The following is a 10,961-nucleotide window of genomic DNA, read 5'->3' on the forward strand; positions in this document are numbered from 1 at the left end:
CCGACCCGACGTTGCAGGACAACGTGCTGGGACGTCAGACTCCGAACTGGATTGAACAGTCAACTACAGCACGGCCACGGAGGCCGAAGAAGAACTTTAAAGACGTCGGGTCGGCTGGCGGGGGTTGGGGTCCTGGGACGTCAGACTCCGAACTGGATTGAACAGTCAACTACAGCACGGCCACGGAGGCCGAAGAAGAACTTTAAAGATGTCGGGTCGGCTGGCGGGGGTTGGGGTCCTGGGACGTCAGACTCTGAACTGGATTGAACAGTCAACTGCAGCACGGCCACGGAGGCCGAAGAAGAACTTTAAAGACGTCGGTTCGGCTGGCGGGGGTTGGGGTCCCCCGCCAGCTGAAGAAATATCTTTAAAAGCGGCAAGCGGACCTCGGCTGGCGGGGGGTTGGGGTCCCCCGCCAGCAAAAGTAAACAACGGCAGCGGGGGAGGGTTGACAGCGGGGGGGGAGGGTGGAGAGTCGTTGGTGGGGAGGTTCTGGCAATGGCGGCAATGGCGGCAGTGGTGGCAGTGGCGGCGGGGGGGGTCGTTGGGGGGGGCTAAAATGTGCCCCCTCTCTCTGGCTCTGGCCCCCCCTACCGCCAGAGTCCAGATACGCCCCTGGTTAACGCAGTACCACCTTAATTCTCAAGCCGGAAATGATCTGATTATCTAATTACTCTATAATTTACTCTACCATTTATGACTCAATGCAATACCACTTTGTATTACTCAATCCGGAAATGGCGATCGCCACCACGGCGTACTGTAAGCCACATTGAGCCTGCAGATAGGTGGGGAAATGTGGGATACAAATGCAACAAATAAAAATAAAAAATAAAAACAGGCTACTTCTAAATGCACTGAGGTGTTTTGCAGTATTTTGCTCGTTAGCACATTTTAATCGCACATGAATTATTTTCTTAAAATATTATTTTAGAAGGGGTGTGTCATAGACACAGAATGAACATTCAAGTCTTAACCAGTAAGTGTGTTTGCACTAGCACGCAGTGGCGTAGCCAAGGGTGGGCCTGGGTGGGCCCAGGCCCACCCACTTTGGGCTTAGGCCCACCCAGTAGCAGCACACCTATGATGTGGCTGGCAGGGATCCCTAAGCCACACCAGCCGAAAACTCCCAACTATCCCTCCTGCATACCTTGTAAATAGCAGATCTTCGCCTGTAGCAAGCAGCGACTAATACAAACTGCTCACACCGGCCCCACAGCCTTCCTTCTGATGTATTCCCACCTATGCGGAAACAGGAAGTTGCATCAGAGGGAAGGCTGTGGGGCCAACATGAGCAGTGTGTATTAGTTGCTGCTCGCTGCCAGTGAAAATCTGCTATTTAAAAGGTTACTGGGATGTCTGAGAGACCATCCTGCTTATAATCGAAAGAGAAAAACGCCTATATTGTGACCCAAATCGGGAGATAGACGTTTATCTCCCAAAAACGAATAAAGCGGTATAATCAAAAGCCGAATTTGGACGTTTTCAACTGCACTCCGTCGTGGATGCGGACAACGTTGATGGGGGCGTGTCGAAGGCGTGGTGAAGGCGGAACTGGGGCGTGGTTATCTGCCAATCAGAGATGGGCGCCTTTCGCCGATAATGGAAAAAAAATATGCATTTTTAGCGAGAATTTAGGGCACTTTTCCTGGACCCTGTTTTTCCACGAATAAGGCCCCAAAAAGTGCCCTAAATGACCAGATGACCACTGGAGGGAATCGGGGATGACCTCCCCTGACTCCCCCAGTGGTCACGAACCCCCTCCCACCACAAAATATGCCGTTTCACAACTTTTTATTTTCACCCTCAAATGTCATACCCACCTCCCTGGCAGCAGTATGCAGGTCACTGGAGCAGTGGACTTCAGGCAGGTGGACCCAGGCTCATACCCCCCCCCCCCCCCCTGTTACACTTGTGCTGGTAAATGGGAGCCCTCCAAACCGCCCCCCAAACCCACTGTACCCACGTGTAGGTGCCCCCCTTCACCCCTTAGGGCTATAGTAATGGTGTAGACTTGTGGGCAGTGGGTTTTGAGGGGGATTTTGGGGGCTCAACACCCAAGGGAAGGGTGCTATGCACCTGGGAGCTGTTTTACCTTTTTTTTTTTTTTTTGTAAAAGTGCCCCCTAGGGTGCCCGGTTGGTGTCCTGGCATGTGAGGTGGACCGGTGCAGTACGAATCCTGGCCCCTCCCACGAATAAATGTCTTGGAGTTATTCGTTTTTGAGCTGGGCGTTTTCGGTTTCCATTATCGCTGAAAAACAAAAACGCCCAGCTCAAAAAAAGATAAACGTCCATGTTTTTTCGAAAATACAATTCGGTCCGCCCCTTCACGGACCCGTTCTCGGAGATAAACGCCCATGGAGATAGACGTTTTCGTTCGATTATTCCCCTCCATATGGTATAAAGGCGAGAGAGGGAGAGACCAAAGCACTTGAGGGATAGGGCAGAGTTCTTCTGCCCACCCATATTGGGCCCAGGCCCACCCAAAATTGGGTGTCTGGCTATGCCCCTGCTAGCACGTGTTCATCGGCTAACACGGAGTTCATGTGGGAGGACTTAGCAACTTCTAAATAGAAGACATTAAGTACTCTCGCATTAATGTTTTGCAATCCCCTGCGCTGACAGTAATATTAGTGTGGGGAAATGCAAAATAAAAATAAAATTAAAAGCCCTGAAAAGTGCCGCGTGGAATCTGGGTTTGGCGCATGGGAAAGTTCCACGTTAAGACATGCTAAGCCCAGATTCGAATGCCTTACAGGAGAAAATAATTAGCCAGGACAGCAAAGGTTTTAATTGTTCTTCCCCTGTACTCTTTCACGAAATAACTGCTGAGTAATCATTTTTTAAATTGACGCCAGGAAGGAATGGGATATTAATTGTATCTGGTGCTCAGAATCACTGTATATGTGAATGCATCATCTTGTTTCCTGTTTACATCTCCGTTGGGTCTGATAAAGGTTATTCTATTCTATTCTATTTATTTACTGTCCTATTTAACTCAAGACCAGTGCTGTGCTGTCTCATTAATGCATCATGATTGCTTTTCTTGCTCATTTTCAGTAAGGAGTATCCTGTGGTCCCCAGAAGCACCATGAGACAGAAAGTGGTCTCTAATCAGAGCCCTTTCGGTGGAGAGACCAGGGGCTTGTCATCCTCTGCTAACCTGAGCTCCCAGTTTCCCTGTGAAAATGGTGTGTCCAGTACCTCCCAGGACCTGCTGCCTTCTTCCAATCCATATCCCAGTCTGGTGCAGGAGCAGAGTCATATTTACCACTGCACCAAAAGGAAAGGTCAAACTACAGGTAAGTGCAATCAGTGGCGTTCCTAGCCTGGATGACACCCGGGGCGGATCGCCGATGCGCCCCCCCCCCCCCCTGCGAAATGACAGGAAGTAACCTGTTCCGGGACAGAGGGAGCTGCAGCGAACGAGCGAAGTTAACGAACTCGGAGCCGACAGGCGCGCGCCGTGGCACCCCCCAGCGGCGTGCACCCGGGGTGGACCGCCCCCCCCCCTTGGTACGCCACTGAGTGCAATTCTCCTCATTCTGCCTGTCTATCTCTGAGTGTTTGCGTGTCTGTCTCTGTCTGTCTCTCCCTGATCTTTCATGGTCTGGCTCAGTTATTCTCTCTTTTGTGCGTCTTTTGTCTCTTTTCCTTTCACAGTTCTTGTGTACGTGTGTGTATGTGAATGTCTTTCTCTAATCTTCCTTGCTTTACTACTACTACTACTTAACATTTCTAGAGCTCTACTAGGGTTACGCAGCACTGTACAGTTTAACAAAGAAGGACGGTCCCTGCTCAAAGGAGCTTACAATCTAATAGATAAGAGTGAGACAAATATAGGACAATCAAGCCATTGTGACATCACTGATGAGGTTGGCTCTTAGGCATTGGTGGAATGAGGCATTATTACATCACAATCTCAGCTCTGGATACCAGAGACTGAAACTCTTCACACTAAGGGGGGAAGTGGGCCAAGTATAGGACAGTCGAGCCATTGTGACATCACTGATGAGGTTGGCTCTTAGGCATTGGTGGAATGAGGCATTATGACATCACAATCTCACCTCTGGTTAAATCACTGCTATATGTAATACTACTACTACTACTACTACTTAACATTTCTAGAGCGCTACCAGGGTTACGCAGCGCTGTACAGTTTAACAAAGAAGGACGGTCCCTGCTCAAAGGAGCTTACAATCTAAAGGACGAAATGTCAAGTTGGGGCAGTCTAGATTTCCTGAATAGAGGTAGGTGGTTAGGTGCTGAAGGCTTTGTCTCTCTTCTTTCTATCGGTTTGTTTACGTCTCTCTTTCTAGATCTTATTTCTCTTAGTTACTTTATTTCTTCCGTCAGGAGTCCTTTTACTAAGGTGCGCCGAAAAATGGCCTGCGCCGGTGTAGATGCGTGTATTGGCAGCGGGCAGGTCCATTTTTCAGCGCACCTGCAAAAAAGGCCTTTTTGTTTTTTGGTCGAAAATGGACGTGCATCCATTTCGGGCCTGAGACCTTACCTCCACCCATTCACTTAGCGGTAAGGTCTCATGCGTTAACCGGGCAGTAATCGTCAGCGCGCATACAATGCCGTTTACTGCCCGGTTAGCGCCAGAAAATAAAATATATTTTTCGGCACGTGTAGTGGGCGTGCCTAAAAAATGAAATTACCGGCCAGGCCACACAGTAGCCGGGCAATAGTTCCAAATTGTAGTCGCCTACGTAGCTTAGTAAAAGGACCCCTTAATTTTTTTTTTTTTTTGCATTTTTTATCAAATAATCGACTCATTGTTTGGCGAACATATTCAAATTCCAGGGCTAAATTTACAAAGGTAGGCAACTGTGAATCTGAGGCATATATACCCTCAGATTCTATATATAGGCACAGGAAAAAGCTCTATTCTATGAACCGTGTTTAAGGATGATGTTGTGTCTGGTAGTCGGTTACCTGGTTGGTCACTATTCCTTTCATTATTTTGGTCATTAGTGATATGAATGCTGTAGTGGTAGTCTCATGCCCACACCCTTCTCTAGCCTCGCCCACATATACCCCCCTTGCATTTATGTGCTAATGTTCTATAATTTACACAAACCAGTAGCGTAGCTAGGTAGGGCCACGGGGGCCTGGGCCCCCTCAGATTTTGTCCGAGCCCCTGGTTTTGCTGACTTCAAGCACCAGTCTCCTCACCTCCGCCCACCACCTCGCCGCTCCACCCACCAGCTTGGTGCTCCCCTCGCCACACCCCACAGCACCAAATACCTTTGATGGCGTTGGTCCCCAACCCCTGCCAGCCAAAGCCTTCTTCAGCACCGGTCTCCAGCGCGCTGCGTTTGCTGCCCTGTGCTTTCTTCCTCCTGACATCCTGCACATTCCTTTAAATGAAACTGAGCGTGTTGTGCTGTGGGGTGCAGCAGGGGGAGAGGTGGGGGCAGGCGAGGAGACCGACGCTGAAGAAGGCTTTGGCTGGTGGGGGTTGGGGACCAATACCATCAAAGGTATTTGCTGCTGTGGGGTATGGCGAGGCGGCGGGGTGGCAGACTAAAATGTGACCCCCCCCCCCCCCCACCTCAGGCTCTGGCCCCCTCCCACCGCGAGGTCTGGCTACGCCCCTGACACAAACGATTGATGACTAATTTTAGGCAACCTCTTATAGGATGAGGCGGAATGTGCTAGATTGCCTAAGGTTCACCAAAGCGTTAATCGTGCCCTGCCTGAGTCTCCCTTCTTTCAAACTGAATCCCTCTTGAAGAGAGTTTTTCAGCTGTGTGTCACATTCACGCATTGTCAGACAGCTTTCTGCTTCTCCTCTGTCTTCCCCAGAACTTTCTTCATGGAGAAGATTTCAGTCACAAGAAACACTTTATCAAATCTGTGTCCCCAAAAAGGCAAGTAATCCATCACTGTCCTTCACTGTAAAGTGATAAGGAATCAGCAGAAGTTTCCTTCCAGTTTTGGGATTCCCACTAAGTAGTGTCTCCATGGGTGGTTTCTCCCGATCACCCCCCTTCCCTATCTCACTTCCTTCAATTGTCACAACAAGGACGGCAGTCTCCTCTGCAGCAAACCCAAAAAACTGACCCCTGGGCTTATAAACAGAAGAAAGAGACCAGTGGCTTCACTGCCATTGCGTCTCCCCTCATCTCTTTCCGAGTCACTGCAGTGTCATAATGCACTTCAGAGGGGTTTATGAAAATAAAATGTCACCAAATGTTTAATGCAAGCCAAGCTGAGGTCCACCTGGCACATGGCTGCTTCATTTTCAGAATTCTTCAGCTCAAGGTTTCCATTTGTTTTGCGAAAATGAAATACTTAGAGACATGGAGCAAGTCAGGGAAATGAAAACAAAAAGAGTGATAAATAAAGAATCTAACTTCAGACCAAAATGTGCTCCAATAATTACTAACAATTATCCTTCATTCACTTATAAGAGGCCTTGTGATGCAGTCTTAAAGTCACCTGCCTACTGGGCCCATGAACTCACTTCCATCTCACCTGTCTGTATGTTCCATCTCCGCCTACACCTTGTGCTGTCCATTCATAGTTTCAGTATGTGTTCTAAGTAGCATATACTGTGCCATAATGTGTAGTGTTATTTGAATAGTTTTTCTGTTGCTATTGTCTATGTCCAGACTTATACGGTCTGTACCAGAGCCGGTGATGGGAGGCGGGACTGGTGGTTGGGAGGCGGGAAATACTGCTGGGCAGACTTATATGGTCTGTGCCCTGAAAAGGACAGGTACAAATTCAAGGTAAGGTATACACATATGAGTTTGTCATGGACAGACTGGATGGACCATGCAGGTCTTTTTCTGCCGTCATCTACTATGTTACTATGTTACTACGTTGTACATCGCCTTGAGTGAATGTCTTCAAAAAAGTGGGAAATAAATCCTAATGAATAGATCCCTCACTAGGATTTCTGCTAGGTAGCTGCTTCTGGCCAACTCAGTCCTCCATCCACCGTCAGTTGGTCAATGAGTACCAGCCCTGACTGGGGGAGGGGAGGGGATGGCTGGTGAGGACAACGGCAACCCCCCCCCCCCCCCAGACTTCAAGCGTACCAAAATATGGCTACCAAGTTGGTTCTGGATAAAAAATGGAATGCCCCCACTGCCTCTATTTAATACAATTGCACTGGTGGTCAATAGACTATCGCTACTTGTTTTTTTAAAATAATGCATGGATTAGCACCAGCTTATTTAAGTCACTTGAGGCCTCTTTTACAAAATGGCTGTAAGCTCAATGCGGGCTTACCGCTTGCTAAAAAGAAAGTACCGTGCCGTCATATTCAGCGCTACAAAAATATATTTATTTTTGCCTTGGGCGCATACCCAGGCACAATCCTCCTACAGAAGTACCCCCATGCAATGTGTGGGAAAGCGCGGGGTACACATGTAATAAATAAATAAAGACCACACAAATCCCCTGAAGAAAAAACAACCATATTATATCTCATAAGATGGAGAAAAAGCCTTAAACCTCAGTAGCAGCCACTTCAAAAAGAGTGTAAAGCTGTCCTCGACACTCTCATAGGCAAAAACCCACCCCACTATCTATAATAAATACATGGTATAAACTTACTCATGGATAAGCGTCTAGGGCTCTTCAGCTTGGAGAAAAGGCGGCTGAGGGGAGATATGATAGAGGTCTATAAAATAATCAGTGGAGTTGAACGGGTAGATGTGAAGCGTCTGCTCACGCTTTCCAAAAATACTAGGACTAGGGGGCATGCGATGAAGCTACAATGTAGTAAATTTAAAACGAATTGGAGAAACGTTTTCTTCAATCAACATGTAATTAAACTGTGGAATTCGTTGCCAGAGAATGTGGTAAAAGCGGTTAGCTTAGCGGAGTTTTAAAAAGGTTTGGACGGCTTCCTAAAGGCAAAGTCCATAGACTGTTATTAAATGGACTTGTGGAAAATCCACTATTTCTGGAATAAACAGTATAAAATGTTTTGTACATTTTGGGGATCTTGCCGGGTACTTGTGACCTGGATTGGCCGCTCTTGGAAACAGGATGCTGGGCTCGATGGACCTTTGGTCTTTCCCAGTATGGCAATACTTATGTACTTATGATAAACATTGAGGGTCTAGCACCAGGGACTGATTTGGGACTGAGTTGCTTCTTCAAATCAATTAATGCTCATTTTTGGCGGTTATCGTTTAAGAGCCATGTTGAGTACTGGTATTGAGGAACGAAGCAGGAAGATGCTTCCTGGTGCTAGACACTCAATGTTTATGCATGAGTGAGTTTATACTATATATTTATTATAGATTTTTTTTGTTGCCTATGATAGTATTGATCACAGCTTTACACTATTTTTGATGTGGCTGTTTAAGTTTGAGGCTTTCTCTCCACTATATGAGACATAGAGGGGCATAATTGAGCGGGGGGCGCCCATCTCTAAGGGTGCCCATCTCTAAGGATGGCCCCATAAAGGGGCCATCCTTAGAGATGGGCACCCTTAGATAGGCGACCATCTTTTGTTTCGATAATACAGTCTGGGACGCCCAAATCTCAACTTTTGTGTCGACCTTAGAGATGGCCGCCCTTAGAGATGGCCGTTCTTAGAGATGGCCGCCCTTGGTTTTCGCCGATAATGGAATCCAAAGACGCCCATCTCAAAAACGGCCAAATCCAAGCCATTTGGTCATGGGAGGAGCCAGCATTTGTAGTGCACTGGTCCCCATCACATGCCAGGACAGCAACCAGGCACCCTAGGGGGCACTGCAGTGGACTTCAGAAGGTTCACGGGGGCATGTCAGCAGGGTAGTGAAGGCGGGACTGGGGCGGGATTGGGGCGGGATTAGGAGATGGGCGTCCTCGGCCGATAATGGAAAAAAGAAGGGCCGCACTTCTTTTTTCCATTATCGGAGCGGAAGCCAGCTAAGAAGCTGACCACCAGGAAAAGGAGACAACATTTCATGTGCTCTACTGTCAATCGGTACATATCTGTGCACTCACTGATCGACCCCTGATGAAGGCTTTTTTAAAAGCCGAAACACGGACCGTGTAGGGTCCAAATAAAGTTTGTTTTCTGGAGCATCTCACCCTGGTGTCTCAGATTGATCTCTTGAAGTTGTGTTTTCCACTTCCTTTGGTGTTGTGTAATAAAATAAAGACATCTTTGTTTTTTGTTGACTCTTATAATAATATTTCTTTTCTATTTGCAGCAGAAGAAGATTGCTCCACTGCCGAACACCCTTTCAAAAAGACTTACATGGATACCTCACCCACGGAGGAGGATCCGTTTTACAGATCCACGTACTCTCACCATCAAGGACTGACTTCCTCCTACAGGACAGACTCTGCTCAGCGCCAGGCCTGCATGTATGCCACCTCCACTGCTGCCACGGAGCCAGTGCCCAGCCTGGAAGATATCAGCTGTAACACGTGGCCCAGTGTTCCGTCCTACAGCAGCTGTACAGTGACTGCCATGCAACCCGTGGATAGGTTACCTTACCAGCACTTCTCTGCTCACTTTACCTCAGGCTCCTTAATGCCACGGCTCACCGGCGTGGCCAACCATACTTCGCCCCAGATTGGTGACACTCACAGCATGTTCCAGCACCAGACCTCCATTTCCCACCCATCCATCGTTCGGCAATGTGGACCTCAGACAGGCATCCAATCTGCCAGCACCTTGCAGCCCACAGAATTCCTGTACCCTCACAGCATGCCCAGAACCCTCTCCCCACACCAGTACCATCCAGTCCACGGGGTCAGCTTGATCCCAGAATGGAGTGAGAGTAGCTAACATGGCCAGTGAGAAATTGACAGAATCTAAAAAAAAACGCAAAGAGTGAGGGAGGGGAAAAGTAACATTAGAAGGCAACTTATGTTTTATTCACCGTCCAACTCTGATATAACCAGTGATTTGGAAAAAACCTACATGATCTGGTATTTTACCAATTTTGTTCTTTAAAAAACACAGACTTTTAATAGAAGAAATGTTTTCTGTAAATGACCTCCCCCATGTGGATATGAACCTCCTCTCTGGTACAGATTTTCTTTTGCCTTTTCCTAGCTGTTCTGACATTGCGTTATTACCATGTCGACCGTGGTATCCGTTGTGTCTATGTGTTGATATTCACTGGAATGTTCTAGTGGCAAATCCTGGTACCAAATTCCTCAGAGACTGTTACTTCCTGGTTGCCAATGGTTCACACTTCCTGTTTGACATGAGCAGACTATGATGATGCTTTTGGTGTTAATGATAACGTTGTTATATAATAAATAATAATATATTTTTGCTTTGTTTCCCTTGAAGGAGTGTCAGTGCTTTTGCTGGAAGCTTGCAGAGAAGGCAAGCTGCACGTTTCACAAAGTTCGCAGTATCATGTGTGCTTTCTCAGTGGATTTACCAGTTGGCCTCAGTTTTTGCGTTCAGAGAATGCTGGGCATGTTCTGGTTTTTAGGGATGGGCAGCCAGAACGTTTTTGCTTTGTGTCTTTTCCCATCTTATAGTGGCGTAGCCATGGGTAGGCCTGGGTGGGCACAGGCCCACCCACTTTGAACTCAGTCTCACTCAGCTATGACGTGGCTGGTGGTATCCCCGAGCCCAGCCAGCTGAAGACTTCCAGCATCTTTCCCTCTCCCCCCCCCCCCCCCCACCCCAGGCAATCGAGATTTCCTAACTGCACTCCCCCAACCCCTGGTACTTTTCAAATTGTGTCAGTTCTTCAGCAAGAGCAACAGGTATGAGCCATTGCTCACTGCTGGCAAAGAACTAAGGGGTCCTTTTACTAAGGTGCGCTGAAAAATGCCCTGCGACAGTGTAGGCTCGTGTTTTGGATGCACGCAGAATCATTTTTCAGCGCACCTATAAAAATGCCTTTTTTTTTAAAAATTGTGACTGAAAATGGACATGCGGCAAAATGAAAATTGGCATGTGTCCATTTTGGGTCTGAGACCTTACCGCCACCCGTTGACTTAGCGGTAAGGTCTCGCGCATTAACCAGGC

The 10,961-nt window shown here is 47.7% G+C and overlaps 1 protein-coding gene across 4 annotated transcripts in view; it reads left to right on the forward strand.

Moving 5' to 3' along the window:
* The window catches only part of TBX5 (T-box transcription factor 5), an 85,767-nt gene extending 75,550 nt beyond the window's left edge, over positions 1-10,217 (forward strand). For 3 of the 4 annotated variants that reach the window (XM_030220125.1, XM_030220126.1, XM_030220124.1), the window contains exons 8-9: positions 3,062-3,303; positions 9,172-10,217. In XM_030220125.1, coding sequence (XP_030075985.1) covers positions 3,062-3,303; positions 9,172-9,755 — 826 coding nt within the window. In that variant the 3' untranslated portion in view covers positions 9,756-10,217. The remainder of the gene's footprint in view (positions 1-3,061; positions 3,304-9,171) is intronic. The other variant, XM_030220127.1, reaches the window with a different exon arrangement.
* Positions 10,218-10,961: the final 744 nt, after the last annotated feature.

This window comes from Microcaecilia unicolor, chromosome 11, assembly GCF_901765095.1.
Source record: "Microcaecilia unicolor chromosome 11, aMicUni1.1, whole genome shotgun sequence".
Lineage (NCBI taxonomy): Eukaryota > Metazoa > Chordata > Amphibia > Gymnophiona > Siphonopidae > Microcaecilia > Microcaecilia unicolor.